At 39.5% G+C, this 21162-nt stretch overlaps 1 protein-coding gene across 1 annotated transcript in view; it reads right to left on the reverse strand.

The window, feature by feature from the left end:
• Positions 1 to 4208: 4208 nt before the first annotated feature.
• Positions 4209 to 21162, reverse strand: part of wdpcp (WD repeat containing planar cell polarity effector) — a 61238-nt gene continuing 44284 nt past the window's right edge. Inside the window, exons 14-17 of the mRNA XM_084561270.1 lie at positions 14837 to 14903; positions 9573 to 9664; positions 8191 to 8222; positions 4209 to 7230 (exon numbers count right to left, since the gene is read on the reverse strand). Of these exons, the coding sequence (XP_084417396.1) occupies positions 7180 to 7230; positions 8191 to 8222; positions 9573 to 9664; positions 14837 to 14903 (242 nt within the window). The 3' untranslated portion in view covers positions 4209 to 7179. The remainder of the gene's footprint in view (positions 7231 to 8190; positions 8223 to 9572; positions 9665 to 14836; positions 14904 to 21162) is intronic.

The following is a 21162-nucleotide window of genomic DNA, read 5'->3' on the forward strand; positions in this document are numbered from 1 at the left end:
TCTCTGCATGTTTTTAATTACGACAAATGGGAGGTGTTTTTTTTTTTTTGTTTGTTTGTTTTTTTTTAAAAAAAAGGAACAGCATGTTAAGGAGTTATTATTGCATGATTTCTGTCCGACTGTAGCTTTAGTGGCCTGTTTTGAAATGCTGATCAGTTTCTTATTTGTTCGACTTTTCTCTATAAAATGCCAAAAATTGATTATTTAACAAAGATTTTTAGAAGCCAATAAGTCTTAGACCATTAATCACAAATTTGGAAGAACATTTCTGCTTTCTGCAACTCAATATATTTATTGTATTTTTGACAACTTTAATGTCCTTTTGATTAAAAGAATAACACGTCACACATTACTTTAAGGTGACCAGTAATGTCTGATGTAGAAGATTATTTAGATTGCTGCGGACGTTTTCAATCTAAAAATCATCCAAATAAAAATAATCTGAGAAGGAAGTTTGTCTAAATGTCAACGAACAAGTTAAAATCTGGGGGATGGATCTGATTAATGTGATCGATACATTTTGGAGTATCTTCTCAGTCTGTCCCACCAGCCGTCCGCCCCGTTTTTTCCTCTCTCTCTCTCTCTCTCTCTCTTTATGTAAATGAATCTCGCAGCAGCTGAATAAATATCTGCCGACCGGGACATTAAACATGTTTGCGCCACGACGCGCAAACAGCGCAGCGAGTGTCCACCAACAGCGGCGGATTTGTTCGGATTTGCATCAAACAAACATTTGCGACCAGTCTTACGCGATTGTTTGAGGAGGGAGCCACAGGTCTCTCACGAGGCAGCTGCTCACCTTCAAACAAGAAGTAAGCGTTTCTGATAAAAGATCCGCTATTATGAGGCTGCTCACGAAAACAAGGCAGAAAAGAAAGTATAGAAAATTCAAAGAAACGCATTTTAATTATTATTATCATTATTGGACTAAAAGTATTATCTACTGTGATCATTCATTCTTAATTTTGGTGTTAGTTTTATTTTTAGGGGGTTTACTTTGACATAAAAGAGCATATTTCCCCCAAACTTTCACAGAACTGCTTTCAAATGTTATTTATAATCTAAATGAAGCAGGACACAAACTCTTAAGAGCCTAAATTAACACTGCAATGAAGAATAACATGTTTAGGTAAGGAAAAAAAAGTAATAAATGTAATGTTTTCTTTGCCTATATTTTGTAGTTTGTTGATTTCTTTTGTTCATTTTTGCAACGAGATGTCAAATTGACTTTAAACAAAGCGGCCTTGTGATTAACTTCCAACACTTAAACCTTATTGAACTCTTTGTGGAAATAATCATCAATTCTTTATCAAATGCAAACAAGAAAAATATTAAACAAATAGTTTCAAATCAATGGCGTAAGGTGAAAATCCAAATAACCATGCTTCTAAAAACTGCAATGAGCTTCACTGCTGAAGCAGAACCAAAACCACCTTTGGTGAGCGATTCAATTGATGTCATCTTGTTTCTCTCATTGTTCAGGCCCCATGTTTTTCCATCAGCGTCCAAATTCTTTGGAGGATTTTCGGTAAACACAAGCGTGGAAGGCATTTTGAGGACAATAAACAATTACATCGTCATGACCGGGTGTCTAAAATGTTGACAGCGACAATTCAAGAATCAGAAGTTGTAGCAGCGAAATATGCAGCAGTTTGTCCTGCAGCTGAATGCAAGTAAAGTTCATCTTAATTGAGTGATATGTGATATTTAATTCTTTAAAAAAAGAGCATTACTGAACCGATGCCATGCCTTCCTGCTCTGTTCAATGGGTCGATCGATTGCCCCACGTCGCCCGTTGTCAACCGTTTTGACCTTTTGGCCTCTCAACAGCTGCCGCGAACGTGTCTGAATGTGGGTGGACTGGAAACTGTTGACATTTAGCTCACACTTTGCCCAGGAAATGAACTGGAACCACGCTGGACCGCTTTTGCATGAGTGGCTGCGATTCATATCTAGGAAAGTGAGAGAGAGACAGACAGAAAAGATAAAGACAGAAACCGGACTGATCCTCCAGTGTTTGGTTTGCGAGACCTCACAGGCCTCGATAAGTCGCCGTGTGTGAGGGAGAGAAAGAGATTCGAAGGACCAGGAGATGCGCTGATAGCAGCCTGCATGCTGGGCCTGTTTTCTTGTCTTCCATTTCCATGCAGGACAGGAAAAAAACAACACTCACACTTGTCTTTCATTGGCTGTCGACTGTCGCCAGACCTTGGCATCCTGGTGTGTTCATAGGCTGGTACGAGGAGTGAGAGGAGGATTATATTTACCTGAGGGGTTAATCTGAGGTCAACTGTACACCGACATGGGTGTAGTCCAGGCCGCCGTCTCCGGTTTCTTCGCTTTGTCAGGCAAGGCCTCGGTTTCCTTCCTTTACATCTTGTTCAGTTGAGGTCTGGACGCATTACACTGGTATTTTATTTAAAAAAAAAAAAAGTTTTCTGGTCTGAAAAACCAATGAAGCCGCCGACAAACTCATGAATTTGTATTCTGAACTCAAAGAAGGTGAGAGTTCCAGTGGTTCCTACTATGAGGGGATTTCACAGCTAAGTCCAGGCGGCCAAGACAGCCGAGCTGGTGGAGTGAAAGCAGCTTAGTCACCCCTATGGCACAAGGCGCTGAGAGCATTCATGAAATTCCTCATAGGTTTGGATGCTGCAGGTTTAGATGAGCAGAGGACACAGTGCGTACAAGGAGTACACCAGTTACCTGATACATGTTGAGAGGATTTGGTCACCTCTCTTAATGTCAGGTAGACAGCTCTGGTCACTTTGTTGGCTTAAAGTCGTAGTTGAGTGAGCTACGAAACACCTACACCATGGTCACACCGACATATTTAAAAACGTGAAAAGAATTATACTTAGCTATACTTAGCTTAAGTTAGTGTGTGTAAATGCAGTTTAGTTGTGCTACCTACAAACTACCTTACAACATGGGAAGTCACGTACACAAAATGTTTGCTGTTAAAGTCGCAGCATCAGCCATAAGTCATATGAGGACACCGCTGTTAGCGTCTCTGAGCCATCAAGGCTAACAGCTTAGTAAGCTAGCGGTCCAATTATTGTAGGAAAAGTAAAAGCATAATGAAAGAATGAGGATGTTGGGAATTAATGATTTTCAATATAATACATATATTACCTGTACCATATCTGAAAACATCAGCAAACATGTCACAACTCAAGAATATGTGTTGCCTTCTAACGGCATTGCTCACAAGTAAACGCCGTATAAACGGTATAAACTCTTGTGGTAGTTACAACAATAATCAATAATCTGTAATTTAATTATATAGCACTTCTTAACAATATTATAATATGTCTGAGGAAAATATTACACCTTTGCATATCCTACACTAAGTTATCAGCTTGTTAGCATGCTAAACTGTTAGCCCCAGTAGCCTAGCTGCAGTGTTATCACAACTCAGGACTGATGTTGCCACTTGAACACCAAACATTTTGTGTTCACAAATCAATCATTTCTATACGTCTGCAGTTATGCTAGCAACTAGAGTGGGCATTGTGCCAAATGCTATACTTAGTAGCTAACATGCTCACAACAAAAAGGCTAAACTCTAAGAAATCAATTGAAAGCTAGTTAATTAATATACTTTACCTTAATAATAATGACCAAAAATAACCCACCTTGAATATATATCATGTTTACCATAGGCTACTCACTATATTAGCTAAGCTTGTTAGCATGCTAATATGCATTAATTAGCAGTAAACACAATTTATGTCTGAGGCTATGAATATGATTAGCCCCAGTTAAAAAAACGTAATGGACAAATATAATATCAGAAAATTCAGAACCAAAGTTCTTACAGTTAATCCTGGTGGAAACTAAACAACAAATTAATAAATCAAAAATGGTTGAAAATGTCAACCTCACTGAGTCTGGATTCATTCATAAAAGTCATTAGAAAATTTACTGGCTGTTTATTCAGTGTTTGGCCACATTGCCACAACTACAATCAAGCAGAAAGTATTTCTAAACATAACTGAAAAATGGAAATACTGTAATGTGTTAAAATACTGAAACGTGCATATTTGGGCTAACATTACATGCTAATTGCTAACTCTGCATGCTAAAATGTTGCCACCACATTTCTAAGTGATCCAAACGCCCTTAAACCTCAGTGGAGTTATTTAACAGTAGTAAATTAAATGATCAGAGCTTTTCCTCCAGCTGCTCTGAGGTCAGTGGTGCAGTCAAACACTTCCTTCCTTCCTTCCTTCTGTCTTTCCGTCTTTGAAGTATCTGATGGGAAATCAGACAAGACTGGACTAGTGGAAGCAGCCCAGCGCTGACTTTGTCTCTGCCTTCTATCTTCATTTCTGGCTTTAGATGACTGCTGCTTTTTTTCCAGATGACCTCCTCGCTTCCTCGTTTCGTTCTTCGTAAACCAGTTGCATCACAGTAAAGAGGGAGGGATTAGAGAGGTATTTGAAGAGTATTATCTCATCTGGAAAGGATGCAGCAGACCCTCGTCCCAAGTCAAAACTTGTCTTCTCCCCTGCAGCCTTCTAGACCTGGGACAGCTTAATGGAGGCTTGTTGGCCTGCAGGTTTCGGTGTTTCCCTTCGTCTCCACGTGTCAACAGATTGCTGTCTGACGAGTTATCGTCTTGTTTCCTTTTTTAAAAGATCTTCAGTGACAAAAATCTGCTTACAAAGGGAGTGAAAATAATCACAATTCTAAACCCTATGTGTGACCTTTAACCTTTAAAAACAGAAATGATCACAGACGTTTGCTTTAGTGAGGAAAATAATTCCCTTTTATAAACACAATAAATCACAACATACAAAATTTATTTGTGATTCCATAGAGCTCATTGTTGTATCTGTAAGAATGAAGAACAATTGCAAAAGATTGGACATAAAGGACTAAAATATAGCTTTGTTACGTCTCTAAATGAGGAAATTCCACTTTCTATGCACGAGCAAATACGTCACCTGGAGAAAATTAAATGTACAGTTTGTCCTATGTTATTTATATTTAGAAAATTATATTGAAGGAAATGCTGATAAGACTATTTGGGCATTTTTTGTGTATACTTAACTGTATACACCAATAATAAACAACCTGCTAAAAATTTAGTATTTAATTACGTTTTGCATCTCTAGTAGAAGATACCAAGCTCCATAAGAAATTCTCATCAAATTAGTCAAAGTTAGAAAGTATCAGTCTGAAAAATCTATTTATTTTAAGGATTTTATTTTGCTCTCAGAGATTCTAGCAGTCCAAAAGAAACAGGACATCAAGCTTAAGATGTCTGACCAAGAACATAATATTTAACTTAATTAAGGCTCAGCAAACTAGTGTTTCCCTCTCAGAAAATTCATGTTATTGGAATCAGAATCAGTATCAAAATATAATGTGTTTTTGTCTTGAAGATATTAAATACAGATACGCTTCACTATAATTAAGTCAGTTCCTTGTTGAAACTATCGCAGTGTGATCCTTATGCAAAGTACATCTCATTCACTGACTCAAAACACTATTCTGTAATTTTCCCGGGGAATTAAATCTTTCCAAAAGAACCTCTCATTTGTGAGTAAATTTGTCTCTTTGACGACTTTAATGGTCCAGACACATTCATCTATTATGTTTCAGGGATTTGACTCATGGAGGCCAGAAACAAACCTGTAAATCATACGACCTCGGCCCTGAGGGGAGAACGGGATCAGTCCAATCAGAGCCATCATTAGATGTGATAAGGCCTCGGCTGAAACACTGCACAGCTGTTGCACAGAGGAGAGAGGAAAAAAGAAAAAAAAAGGCAGATAACCTGCATAATAGCAAGTGCTGGAGGCTTGATTCAATTCCAAATGTTAACAAGGCCGTTTCACAGCTCCAGCACGCCGCGCAGTATGTTAATACCACTAATAAGCCTATCTCTGCGAGTCATCTTGGATGGCAAAGATTTGAGCGTGAGGCGGTGTTCTACAATAAAGCTGCTGGCCACATTTTAAATGAAGCATAACTATTTAGGATTTCACAAAGCTGACATAATTGCTTAAAGGGTAACTGAGGAGAGCATTTGGTCTCCTACTTTGTTTTCCGTATTATGAAATTTCATTTGTGTTGTGAGATTTCACTGTTTGCATGTCAAATAGGCGACTGTGTAGGCCATCGGAGGGATGGGAGGAACTCGTGCTCGCCTGTTAAGCAATTTAGCAGCTTTTATTCGAGCTGTCAAGTCAAACAATCGAGAGATAATGCAGCCTTAGTTTGTAAATTATAAACGTGTCAAGAGATGCACTAAAGGCAACGACAGATGCCACTTATCTGCGGCAGCCTCTGCAGTGTGACTGTATCATCAGAAGGGAAACATAACATTTTGATGTTTACATAAGAGAAGTATTAGTATCAGTCAGAAATGTAATTCCTTTCACCCATCCCTCTTGCAGGGGATTGATTTCCCAAAAAACATACAATAATATTTTTTTAAAAGCTAACAAAACAACAACAACAACAAAAAAAGGAGCAGAAAAGCGTCCTCGCTGATCTTCTGTCCATTTCCAACATCGCTTCTTGTATATTTTTTGGTGGAAATCCTCTTAGAATGCAAAGTAAATAGATTACGATACAGTGAGGGATTAGGGCTCGCGCGCCGCTGTCAGATTAGTCGGTGAGCGCAGCGCGTCGACAGCTCTGACACGGCTATGGCTGCTGTTCAGGAAAGGGGCTCCGTGCGATGCTTTAAAGTCGCTGGTTGGCTCCTGTTCATGAATAAAACTGTGGCCCGTAATCTCGGCCGACACACACACACGCAGTACACACACATGCAGAGGAAGCCTGGAACATCCAATATCAGTGGTGATGGAAGTATAATAGAAGTCTTTATTTTTTTCAGGCTGATTAATGGCAAGCTTTAAAAACATTTTCTGTCATGTTTTTAAAGGATGAACCTGGTGTAACTGTTTTCTTTTAAGGTTCAGACAGAAAATAACCTGAATTGGTTTAAATTGACAGATATAATATGACAGGTCTGACAAAATATAGGCTTTTGGTGTAGAAACTGCTTTTCACCAGAGTGTGTACAATAGCAATATCCTTAGATCCTGTTTACAGATAATATCTCAGGTACTACTTTGTGTGAGCTTGTTACTGGTGAGATGCCTTTCTCCAGTCTCCCGTTGGGATTAATAAAGATTTATCTCGTGTTCGTTAGTGCTTTCAAACCATTCCTAAATGAACCACACGAAGCATCCCGGGGTCTTCATCATCCTGTGAGAGAATAAAGAGTGTTTATAAACCTAAATAATATAAAAATATAAAGACAACACGTGGAGTTAGAGTCAATTAATCCCCAGATTCATTTCTAAATTAATCAATCATCCGTTCTAAAAAGACCAACGTGATGTTGTTAAATTACTTGTTTTGCTCAACAGATCAACAGTTCAAATAAAAAGATATTTCATCTGTTATCATATAAATAAAAAAACAGCAGTGAATTCTCATATTTAAGAAATGTCTCATCTAATCAATAAATCACTGCATACAATAATACAATATGGAGCTTGAGTTTACTTCTGACTTGTCATCACAGTTTATAGGTGTTTAATAACTAGAGCTAAGGTAACCATGAGGCTCTGACCTCATCTTTCTTTTATAAGCCTGATATTACTGATATATAAGCCACATTTTAACATTTTATTACGTAGCTGTAAGCAGATGTGTTACTACATTCAGCAACTACTGACTATATAAACACTTTATTAGGTATCTGTTCTCACTAACTCAACAACTGCTCTACCATTAAGAACACATTTAAAAGGCTGGTAATGATTATTTTGTGGACGTTGTCATAGGGGTGTTGATTAAATTAAGCGTGCTAGATTCAGAGGTATCACGCTAAAGTGTGCAAATATGAAAATATATCTATAGTATCAGTTTTAATGGACTAGATTAAAACTGCAGACAAATTCAGAGCCTCCTGAGTGTAATAAAACAAAGATAATAGGTGTTGTTTGAGCTACTGCCAAATTATGAATGTCCTTAAATCTGTGTATATAGTGTGTATTGCTATCCCAATGCTAAACACTGGAAATGAGAGTAAACTGTTTCCAAATAAACACATTTTGTGAAGCAGAATTTTCTTGAATAGTTGTACAATGCTGTAATTACACTAATAGACTATTGACAGTCAACTCTAAATTAGTGTTTCATTCAAGTCAATCAACTCACATTCACTCCGTCCGTGTCGCCTCCTGTGCTTCCTGCACAACAAAATGTTTAAGGTTAGACGATCATGTAAACCACATGTACAAGTACAACAACCTAACTTTACACGTGCATAATCACACACACACACGAACGTCAGCCCTACAGCTCATAAACACACACAGCTGAATGCCTGAACAGGTTACATGCTCGCTCAGTAGGTCGGACACGTCGCCTTTTTCTGAGTTTTTAACAAATGTAAACCGTTGTCACTCATGGTGATCTCTCTGGCTCTGAGCCCTGCGTTAATAAGGTTATGATTGACATTAAAACCCCGGCGTGCCGTATACAGATATTTAAAACGGGGATGCAAATTCCCTCCAATAGCCTACAGTCTGGATTATCAAATGACAGAGCGATTTGGTGCGAAGACAATTGCTAATCACCTGAAAAATGGAATTACTAAAATGGAGAGAGAAGGAAAGAGGAGAAGGGGGGGGGGGAACGAAGAAGACGACGACGAAGTGATGTTTTCTTAATGGGTGCTTTTCCTAAATGACCAGTTAGTCATCTCAGACATCTGAGACGGAGAGAGCAGAGCACTCAGGCTACGTTTAGAGAATAAAACAGGCTGAATGTCGCCGGAGAATTGCTGCAGGGCTTAAAACGCGGCCCTGAAACTGACAAGCTGAACATTATTAGCTGTGAGTTATTGTAATGGGCTGACTCCCCCTATCAGCTGTTTAGCAGAGAACGCATTTGTTGCCTTGCAGGTAGTTTGGGAGAATTAATAGTAACATGGAGATTGAGTTTATTTAAAGTGGAGAAAAATAAACAACACATGGTTTATTCTAAAACTGGACGCTGTGTTTTGTCATGACCTTTGGACAGGAAATAAATTAAATAAAGATATACCATTTCCCACCTAGAAAATATGAGAAACTGAGATTTCTTCTGATAAAAAACTCCTTGATGGATGTGCAATAATTATATACCATTGTGTAAATAAGATTTATATGACCTTTAATGGAGAAAAAGGTGAAGTACAGACACATTTTATCTTTTCCTCCTCAAATGAAAACACAAGTTTCAGTTTATGTTCATCTTCAAGGATAACAAAGAAACAAGCTGAAACAAGAACAACTGGACTTGGAGTTTGAGCTACTTGAGTTTCGAGACTCACCCAAGTAGTTTCTTCAGTTCTAAAAGACAGGTGGGGAGGTGGGGTTGTTCCTATTTAAACCCCAAACTCTACAAGTCCAGTTGTCCTTCTTAGTTCACAGACATATCTTCAAATACACACGAAGAGTCATGACTGCCACATTTCTCTAAAGACTAGTCAGTAATCTCCAGGTTAACTGCTGCTTTCTTATAATCCCATGGTTCTTTAACTTCTGTAGACATACCTGTTTGTCTTAGAGTCCTGAGCACATCTGGGCTGACGGTCACCTCTATGGTCTCCGCTCGTGGTCTCATTTGATTGGCTCTTCCATCAGCACTGAACAAGTACAAGAGAAAAAGCTGAATGACACTAGATGACAACGAGGTGAGCTAAAACACTGTAACCACTTCCATCTATTACTCTCCAAAACAGCTGGACTCTACCAGACCTCTGAAAGTTCCCAACAGTACCACAAACAGTTTCTTTAAAGCCTATAAACTGGGGGTTGTTTGATCAGATTTGTTCCACACCATGTTGCCATTTCATGGATTGTCCTTCCTCGAACCACTTCCAATCTGGGAGCACCACATGGGCATTTTCCTCTCTAGTCTAGTCATGGCTCAGGTCCTCACTCCTGACCAAAATCTTCTAATATGATTCCCACAAGAACCAAACGTTCTCTAATAATATACAACTAGTTCTGTAAATCCCGGACCTTCACATATATCACTGTAATGACTTGGCTCATCAGTTTACTTTGAAGGGTAGCAAACGTTACAGTTTAATGTGTGATTGTTTAGCTATAGTCAGTATCTTTAAACTGCTGCATCTAGTTTCTACGTTGGTTTTAGAGATTTAATTCACCAAGAATACATTTTAATAAAGCAGACACATAGTGGGCATTGCAAAAATGTAAAAATGAAAAACAAAAAAACTATTTCACATTTGAGCAAAAGAGACACTGTGTTTTATTGGGGTTGTTGTGAACAGAGAATTTGGTCTAAAGCCTGGTTCACCTGTCGTTCATCTCTTTATAGCTGATATGCGCTAGGGGACGTCCCAGGCTCTGTTTGCCAAGGTAACACTATATATTTCCCACCTCAGATGTTTACGAGTGAAACAAGAAGAAATATTACAGAATTATTACTATAAGGACGGAGTTAGCTGTTCTTGTTGTCCATGGTATCTTGATGTCACATCACTACTAGTCTCCTTCTGTGTGTACACCCTTTAACCAATCTTTTAGTCATGTACACTTTAACATTTTCTTTGCAACAAAACTTAAATTGTTTCCTCTTTAAAAAAAATAAATCAACTTGAACACAGAATACTAAAAGATTCGATGCTCCTTCTCTCTTCAACTCCCCATGTAAACAGTTTTTAGTGTTTCCATTGATAATTTTTTTCATGACTTGTTGAGTTTCAACGATCCCCATCAATCAACCGCAAAATTGTCTATAATCATTGTGAATATGACAAATACAAGATAAAAAATAATTCATTTTCCCATTCTCTTTTGTGGTACAGGCAGATAATTGACTACTGATCAGTCAAGATGGGTAACCTTAATGTTGTTAACTGTGTTGTTTTAATAAACAGTCATGACCCTGATGAAGGCCACAGCCAAAATGCATCAGTCTAATAAAGTTGTTCCAATTACTACAAGTGCTGCTGGAGTCTTGATCTTTGGACATGAATCTAAACCAAGTAAAATCAAAACTGATAATTAAACCATCATATATATATATATATATATGATGGTTTAATTATCAGTGTAGTTGCACCCTGTCGTCTTGACTAGCATCACATTAACTTTGGCTCGGGGAAAAAAGAAAAGAGCCTCCATCCTCTTTAGTCCACAGGCAGAGGACTACGTGATGAACGAGAGAGGCCAGCAGCCATCAAAGGAACGTTGGGACGCTTCCCAGATTTCCGTCTCGTTCTCTCTCTCACTTCTCGGCGAACAGAGTCGGATTTGGGGAATGCGAGAATCTGCGAGGAGCCACCAAACTGCCATTGTGCCTGGCCCTCCCTCTCTTCCTCTGCTCTTTTCTCAGCGAGCCAAACGGGAAAACGCCCGCGCTATAATGCCTCCCCTACTCCATCTCGGTTAAGCTGTCATTGGCTTCACATGAGAAACAATGAAACTTCATCGGAGACCAGATTACAAAGAGGGGGTTCGATATAAAAATTGTTCTAAAGGAGAGGGGAATTGTGCAATAAAAAAAGGCAGAGGCTTTGTCTCTTTCTCTCTGTAGCCATTATCTTTGGGGAGGTTTGGGGGATCTGCTTTCTTAGCCTCTGTTAGCGGTGCAGGGGAAGACCTGAGGTAGTACGACCGGGCTTTTGGCTGCCAAATCGCCCTAACCCTCTTTAGCAATCTTTTTTTTCCTCCTCTCGTTCCTTTTACTGTTTTTAAAAAGAGCTTAGGACACAGCATCGCTGTCTCTTACCCTCTCTCTCTCTCTCTCTGGACCCAGCTTGTTTAAATTGGCCGATAGGAAGGGATTTGGGATGGATGGAGGGGGCTTAGAGAAACGCAGAGTGGAGGGGTTGGAGGTGGGGGAGTGCAGAGAGTCATCAGTGTTACAGTCAAACAGCCATGAAAAGCCTATGAGGATGAAAAGAACAAGCGCGCCTTTTTATCTAATGCACACAAATCCCATATAAATACTCCAATATGTTAGTTGGGGTATGACAAGCAATGCCCCGCCATCACTTTCCCCCAACCACAATAATGTAGACGTGGATGGCTATATTTGTGTGTGTGTGTGTGTGTACAGTGGTGTTTTTAAACGTTGCTCCCCGGGTTCAACCCTGACATCGCTGGAAGCATAAGACCCGGAACTGATGTGGTTTTGACATTTGAAATGTCAGTGCGAAGGCTTTCAGGCTATGGCTGGGTCATTTGGCCAAAGACGCTCTCATACAATTCTTATAAAAACAATGGTGAATCGCTGTGGGAGAGGACATGTACGAGTATCACTGAAGCCTCTGCACATTAATGTGTCTGGAGGCCTTATTTGTAGTAAGCTGAGTTTGTATTTAGAGGCTATAATCTATGCTTTCATAATAAAAAACTTGGCAAAAGATAAAGTGTACTGGGACGTCTGTAGAGTTTTTTCTGTCGGATGCACAAATTTATTGTTTTGGTAAATTCAAAAATTGAGCAAAAAATAGAAACCGGACTTGGTTTGAGTTTTCTTGACGTTTCACCATCATCCATGAAGCTTCTTCAGGTCTAAATCAGTGGTGGGGTGTTCAGGTTTTTACTAAGAAAAATTTGTGGGTGGTGCACATCTAAAACTGGACTACTAATGTCCTTTTACGTTTTCCTTTGGCAGTTCTTATCATAGCCACATTAAATACAAAGTTAACTCACTACAAATAAGGCCTGCAGACTCATTAATGTGCAGAGACTTCAGTGTTACTCATACCCGTCCTCTCCCATGGCGATTATTTTATGTGAATTGTACGAAAGCATCTTTGGCCAAATGACTCAGTCACAGCCTGAAAGCCTTTATGCGAGTTTCCACCCACAGATGTTCCTCACATAGCTTTGTTCTTTTGGGTATACCATAATGATGATATGGATGACAGGGAACCAATACAGACTTAATTATTAATGGTCAGAAACTCTACAGACTCACAATGTTTCCACCAAATCATTTCTGGTTCTTGAACTTGTTTCTTTCAGGATTCTTGAAAGCTTGGTGCTATCTAGAAAACTGGTTTCCATCAGGTTTGAGCAGAACCATTGTAATCAACATAGGGCGTCGCTTCTCTATCCTCTGATTCCACCCTTTAAAATATGACCATGCCAACTGATGATATCATGGTTTATGCTTCAGGTCAAAGAAAACCGGTTTGGAACTTTACGGGTTCCAAATAGTTTTTTTTTTTTTATCTAAATGCACCAAACAATTTCAAATCAGGTGCATAAACTGTAACAGAACCTGTTCTGTATTAGTGGCTGTAATAGTAATAGTGTCATTTTCAGGGATAAAAAGGTCTACAGACCTACCTACAACATCAGCTTAGCACCAAACCAAAGACTGAAACAGTTACAAAATAGTGACTGAACATCAATGTTCCCTCTAAGCTGCGCGCTTGCGCAATCGCGCACTGCTCGCACGTTCTCCGCGCACAAGAAAATCTATGCAGCGCATAAAAAAATCCAACATGAACTGTAAATAAATTAAACAAGTAAATTATTTGTTTATGTACCATTTTGCAATGTAACTCAGTGAGTGACAGCTGTCCAGCCAATGGTATGATGCGGTTCACTTACGCTGCCAATCATGACAGTACGTGCCCCCCCATATCCACCGCGGCGCCGGTGTTTTGCAGGTTAGCTAACAGTGCGGCGGAGTTAAGGCAGTGGCGCATCCACTCACCAAGACAAAGTAAAAATTAAATGTGGTTCTTTTAAGATGGAATGGCTGTCGGAGTGTGTGCAAACAAAGAACCAGCGGTGACACTGGGTAAGATTTTTCTTTTTCGAGAGAGAAAGGTCTGCTCTGCAAAACTTGGGGTTGCCAACAGTCCCTTGAAAAACAGAATCGTTCCGTATTTAGAAACAAAAGTACGCGTCCCGTATTGAGCTGAAACAGGACGCACTTTGTCCCGTATTACCGTGAGAATCAAAAGTAGCGTGTAAAATGTCAATGTAATTAATGAGTAACAAGGCGCTTTATAGGAACATTTACGGTAAACTGTGACCAATAAGCTGACAGCGGGAATCCTGCTCATCTCATTGGTCGAGGTACTGTTGCTTGTGAAGAAGATACCAGAAGACAACAAAGCTACAACTTTTCCTCAAACTTTCTGTTTGAACTTTTCTTATTGCGCTATTACAAGAGGAATGTTCTGCTTTCTATTGTTTTATATTCATTTATACAGTTAGACTTAGACTTCTTTAATGTCCATAAAACTTACATAAAATGGAAAATTGTCTTTGACAGTGGCATAAAGACATACAAGCAACACACACACATCACAGACAGCACTATGCGCAATAAATAGATGAATATAATATATAGGTAAAAAATTACTGCTATAATGGGATTCTTTTGATAAACTATGTAACTTGCTATGATCTCAGGTTTTGGACAGGTGTGATACTGGTGTGTGGCCCCAGCGTGCACGTGTGATGTTGCTCACAGTGGTCCACAGTGTACTCACAGAGTTTTTGTGTATGCCCAGACACATGAAAAATTAGAGGGAACATTGCTGAACATAATGGAGAATTTAATTGCCATGCTTTTTCAGGAGTTGGCAAAAACAGAGGTAGAAGAGAGTTGATATTGAACTGACTCCAGATGACAAACAAACATTTGTGTCGCTGCCGGATATGTAAATAAGTAAATGTTGAAACTTAAAATGTCAGTGGTGTGTTCACAGGCTGTTTCCACAACTCTATTACTGCAGGTTTAAAGTGTATAGTAACGTGACAATACAAAGATTCAACACGCAACATGCTACATACAGTCAGCACAGGCAACTCACTGTGTTGTGGAGGTGTTCACGTGTGATGTGGAACCATGCACATCATTTCGGGCCCTCAGAAGATCTTCTAGGAGACACACACACAAAGATAAGGATATGAAAGAGTTTTAATTCATTTACTGGAAAATGGAGAAAAAGAATGACTGACGTTGCCATCTACTGCGGCTCTACATTGTGGTGAATCAGTTGTTGCAACTAAAATGTAAGCCGCTATTATCTAGAAGCAGAAAAAGAGAGTCAACATAGCAGCATAGAAACACCACAGCCGATTAGCATTTTAGCAGTATAATTACATAAAACATGCCGACACACCAGCACACAAGTATAAATTCTTACATTGGTGTAGGCTTCTTGTGTAGGCTATGATGGATAGTATAGGAGTATTCCAAGCTTAAGTCTGTTACTTTTCTCTATAGCATTATTGGCACCTTTTAGTATAGTGTGCAGATATTTTGTCTAATCTCTGTCTGTAATATATGTCAAAGATTTAAAGAAACATCTTCTCCAAATGAGTGTGGGTTTTTGTCAATTTGGATGTCACACCTTGACCGTCTTGTTTCCTTTGCTAAAGTTTCTGAATTGAGACAACGAGTCAAACAGTAATGGAGGATGAGCGAGCAAGGCAGCCAACAGAGCAGAGAACAGAAACAAACAAACACCACGTTCCTTTCCAACACATACCGGAGCTAACAGGCTTTCACCAAAACGACCAAGAAAAGAGGCAGAGGAGGAGGAGAAGTGGATCTTCAGATAAAGCTCTCGTCTCTCTGCCCATTGAAAGGCCCCGCAGTCACATCAGCCTTTGTAAGGGGGAGACAGAATGATCGGGAAACCAACTTGGCTTCTCCTCTTGGCAAAACGCTACTCAAAGGGAAAAGAGATAGAGAGGAAGAGAAAGAGAGCTTCCCTCGCACTTGTTCGCTACTCTGCCTCTCACAATGCCGTATCTATCCAAATCAGCACACTTGTCAGCCAGACAGCTATAAGCGATTTCCAATGCTGTTATAAAAGGGACCATTTCTAAGCTGAAATGTGTGTTCTCTATTGTGCGTTTACGTGTGTATACAAGCGACAGCAGCATCTCTGTTCATCTGGATTTACAACGGCTACACGGAAATGTGAGAAGAGATGCATAGAAATTTGATTCCAAGCCTGAGACTGACATCCACCTCAAACAGCCACTCTCTTCGGCATGGAGTCATTTTTTATTTTAAGAAAACAAGTGAAAAATCGGCCAAACAATAGCATGAGATGTGTTGGTCTTTCCAGTGTTTATTCTTTCAAATGCAAATCATCTCCTTTGTACTATTTATTTTAAAGCGAAATGAAATATCTCAGGGTGGCAAAGGCCTAGATGAGCGGTTTTCACTCCTGTCTTTTTATTTCGTGTCTTTTCAGTCAGGTATGTGTAGTTAATTCAAGGTATGAAAGCGGTTTAATTTATGGTTTAAATCACATGAATGGTTTAAAGGCTAACCCAGCCAAGGGACGACAGTTGTGAGATCACACATTCACTCAGTTAATAAATGTTGCTGCAACATGTAGCTACATTTTCGGGGTAAGGTGCACGTCAAGCTACGCTGTACCTATAGCATAGATCACAGAAGCATAAATACAGCTTTAAATGTAAAGACCGATACCTCTCCATGCCTGTCTAAACGCCAAAAACAAAGATATGACTTTATTCATCGGTCAAACTAAATCCACCAAAAGAATGTGTGAATCTCCTCAGTTAACACATTAATTCATATTGTTCGTGTGAATCAACACAAAGGAGAATTCTGTGTGGTCGCTGCTTTTTTGTCTCTCTGGCAACTAGCTGCCATTGAGCATGGCATATATACCCTTCAGCTCCACAAGAGCTGGTCAGTGACTGAGTTCTTTGTTAGCCTGAGAGACAGCCCAGCTTCCCCGACCACAAAATGTTTCTGGCGGAAAGTTGGTCTGGAGTATCTCCGTTGAGAACCGATAATGCTTCGGTAAAGATCTGCTGAGCCCGTTTGGGCTTTATGTGGTGGTGGACAAAAGAGGAACCGCAACAAGCAACGTGGAGTTGAAATTGTGATTGGCTGTAGGACTATCCATCCATACCGCATTAGACTCAGTTCTTATCAGAATGTGAGTCTGGTACACCAAGTCCATTGGTATAAAAACGTGAAAATCTCTGTTTAAGGGCAATTCTTCCATTCTTCAATCCATCTTCTGCCATATACACACATTAGTGATGTGCACGTTGAGCCAGCAACAGGATATATAATCTCTCCAGAGTAGTTTGGTTCTTCCCTTAGGTCAGCTGGCCTTAAATGGATGCTTCCAGAAAACCTCTACAAGAAGTCATCCTGATCTGATGCTTCTATCCCCTCCACAGGCTCTTTTCAGCATCTCTACTCAGAGCTCCCACGTGTGTCTAAACTCCTCCACCTCTGATTTAAGCTGGAATTAGGCTTCTGAGAAGATGCAAGCAAAACTCTTAGGGAAGGGTGTTATGGTTAACTCACAGTGGAGCCAACATGCACGCCTGCAAAGTGCATGTTGGTTTACGCCAACTCTTATCTGGAGGTGGGTTTGTAACAGAACAGGAAATAAAACTAGACAATATACGAGTAAAAGCATGAAAGAGATTCAAATGTCTCTCTGTACATACTCTCACATAGGCTTATGTGAGCCTTTAAATAAGGGATACAGCAATTTTACAATATAAACAAACTCTGATAAAGCTGAATTCAAACTAAGTAGCATCAGATAATAAGTGTAGCACCTATTGCAAAAGCAGAAAGTACAGGCATTACTGTGGCATCATCTTAACATGACATAAATGAGAAATAATTCAGCTATTCAGTGGTAGTGTTGACAGGAGAGAAGCAGGTCAACAAGACTAATCAAGTATCAATAGTACTGTTATTGTTAACAGACTAATAACTGTTATTACTGTTATTTGTCTGTTATTCTGGATTTAAACAGTATGAAGCTGTAGGAAATCGAACCTAATCCAGGGGTGAAAAATAAGTTTACATGTAATTTAGGTGCACCTTTGTCTGTTAACAATGCTGACATAATTAATACAAGTTCAGATTTCATGGTCTGCTTTATATGAACAATACTGTCTGCTTTCAAATATCTCTTTAACAGCTGTTTACCAAAAATGTTCCATTTATGCGAAGAGAACTGTTCCTTGGGTCACACCCAACAGTACACATATTTACACAAACATGTACAGTATGTCTTGGAGGCCCTGGCTGAACTTGATCTGCACTGTGTGACTGCGACTGAGAACAAACTAATTTCAGCCTCTTGGGTGTTCAACCTGAATTTCTGACAGTTCAGGACATTAGCTGCACCGTGGGAACATGTGTCTGAAATGCATGTGAAAGGCTTTGTTTGGTTAACGCAGAGGGACTCACACGCGGACTCCCAGTTTTATGCAAGCCTACAGTAACGGCTGCAGGTTTAGACTGAAGTCTGTCTTCTAAACGTTACCTATTTGCATGTGCACAGGACTGGCCGAGAACAAATATTTAAAAAATACTATTTGTGTTTGCACCTAAACTTCACATTAGCACAGGTCCTGTTTCATGAACACGTGTGTGTGCTGCTGATGTGTGAGAGCGTGTGAGGACCATGCCAGAGGCTGTGTAGATGTGTGTCTGTAAAGCGAGACACTTGTTCACTAGAGCTCTCTGCTTGAAGCGAGCCACACATTATTTATGACCTGGCTTTTCTGCTCTGTCTGAACACTGACACACAAATGGGCAGCAGGCATGCACACACTCAAATGTACTCATAAACACTTAGAGAGAGGCATTGGTTTAACCATTATCACTGCTGACTGTAACACGGCGTAAATATCGTCCTCGCCAGTTTGTGTTTTGTGGACATTTCAGTGAATTTAAGTATTGGATAAAAATATAAAAGAACTCAATCAGCATTAGAGCTGGGTTTAAAATAATTCAATTCAAATCGATCTTGATTTGAAAGATTCATAAAATCTTCTGACTGATTTCATGCAGCCTTTCATTAGAAATCTTGATGTGGTCTCGCAAGAGTCTTTGCGCGCAACAAATCTCCATACGTGCGGGAGATCCAAAGAAGCTCCAACTCTGAGAGCGCCGTCAGGCCTGAAAACTGATTGGATTTAAAATGGATGACGACAGAGAAGAACTGGACAAAAACAAAATCTTATGTAAGATGTGAAACTAGAGGTAAAATATATTCATATATTGGTGGCATTGGTCCATGCACGCGCAACAATCCATACATGTGATCCATCAGACCAGAACACCTTCTTCCACTCCTCTGTGGTCCAGTTCTGATGGTAAACACTTTCAAAAGTGAACAGGTCACCCTGACTGGTTGGCAGCTATGCAAATCTTTTCCTTCCTTTGATCACTTTTGCTGGGTACTGCCCACTACAGACCAGGAACATCTAATATATCCCACCCACTGACAGGTGCCAAGAGAATGAGAGAATCTGTGTTAATGTCATGGCTAATTACTAGTTAGATAAACGATTAAATACTCACAAAATACTTATAAATTAGCTTACAGAACCAGAAGTCTTCTTGTCTGTGCCAACGTTAAATAATCTATTGACACATTAAACAATGAATCAGAGCACTTGAAAGTTTGCACAATGATGCATGAAATGAAAAAGTCTACTTGAACAGGTTGTCGACCAGCACCAGAAATTGACATTTTTAATCTAATATCTGCAGAGGAGCTGACAAAGACTTTGATTCCTATAACCTCCAACAGCGAGCAGAAGTTAAGAGATGGGACATCTCTTAAAAAATAAATTAATATCTCTCCTTTTATTTGGAATAATAAATCAGCACGCATAAGGAAAGAATTTTTGGAGAGACCAAAAACTTGTGGTGGACTTTCCTTACCAAACCTTCGTTCATATTATTGGGCTGCAAATCTGAATGCTATCTCTCTATGGTTGAAAGATTGGAGTGGCACAGCTCCTGCGTGGCTTCAAATCGAACGAGCCACTAGCAGTCCACACTCACTCCCTGCTTTATTCTGTGCATCCCTGCCACCAACAGTTAATAATGTGAGTGGAAATGTAATGGTATCTCTGTCATTACATATTTTAAAACAATTCAAAAAATGCTTGGGTGTCCAGAGCATCTCTTCCCACTCTCCCATAGTAAACAACCACCTTTTCCAGCCATCTTTATTAGATAAAGGCTTCCAGACCTGGCATGACAAAGGTATACATAGCATTAGGGATTTATATATTGAAAATACTTTTGCAAGCTTTGAACAACTGTCTGCAAAATATGAGCTGACCAATGCTCACTTTTTCCGCTACTTACAAGTCAGGGATTTTGTGCGTAAGAAATTTGCCAATTTCCCAAACATTCCCCCTTTGTCTTGTCTTGACTCCCTGTTAAGGGTGAATTTGTTTAAAAAAGGTAGGGTGTCAATGATTTATTCACAGATAATGGATACGCTCAGTCCCTCTGTATCTCATATTCGGGAGCAATGGGAAAGTGATATGGGGGTCCCACTTTCAGATGAAGAATGGGACATGGCTCTGCTTAGGGTCCATTCATCTTCTATTTGTTCTAGACATGCTTTAATACAATTTAAGGTCCTTCATAGACTGCACTTTTCCAAAGTTAGACTAGCAAAAATATTTCCAACAATAAACCCCATTTGTGACAGGTGCAAACAGGCCCCTGCTAGTAACTACCATATGCTATGGTCTTGTCCTAAATTGGCCCCTTTCTGGGATTCCTTTTTTGACACAATTTCCAAATCATACAATAGTGATATTGAGCCCTCTCCAACAACTGTCATTTTTGGTATTGCATCGTGTTCAGATGGGTCCACTCTCCCAGCACACCTGCAAAGGGTCATTGCCTTTCTCTCCTTATTAGCTAGACGTGCCATTCTTTTTAAATGGAAGGATTCAATTCCTCCAACAAGCAGTCAATGGATTAGAGACGTCATGCTAAATATGAAGCTAGAGAAGATTAGATGTACTCTCAATGGCTCTGTTCACAAATTTTATAAAACGTGGGACCCTTTTATACAATATGTGAATACCTTACCTGGTCTGGAACTGTGAACATATACCTCATGTTTAGACTGTTGTTGCTCTATCCTACTTACCTATTGTACTTATACAGTGATGCACCCCTTATGTTTTATTTATTTATTTATTTATTTTTTGGGTTTGTTTGTTTTGTTTTGTTTTTCCTTTGTATGTATTTGTCTATTAGGTGTTGCGTCAATTGTTGTGGTTGGTGTTTTGATTGTGAAATATCACATGGTAATCTACACATGTATCCGTTTTGTGAAAAAACACCATAAATAAA

This window comes from Chelon labrosus, assembly GCF_963514085.1.
Source record: "Chelon labrosus genome assembly, chromosome: 15".
Classification (NCBI taxonomy): Eukaryota; Metazoa; Chordata; class Actinopteri; order Mugiliformes; family Mugilidae; genus Chelon; species Chelon labrosus.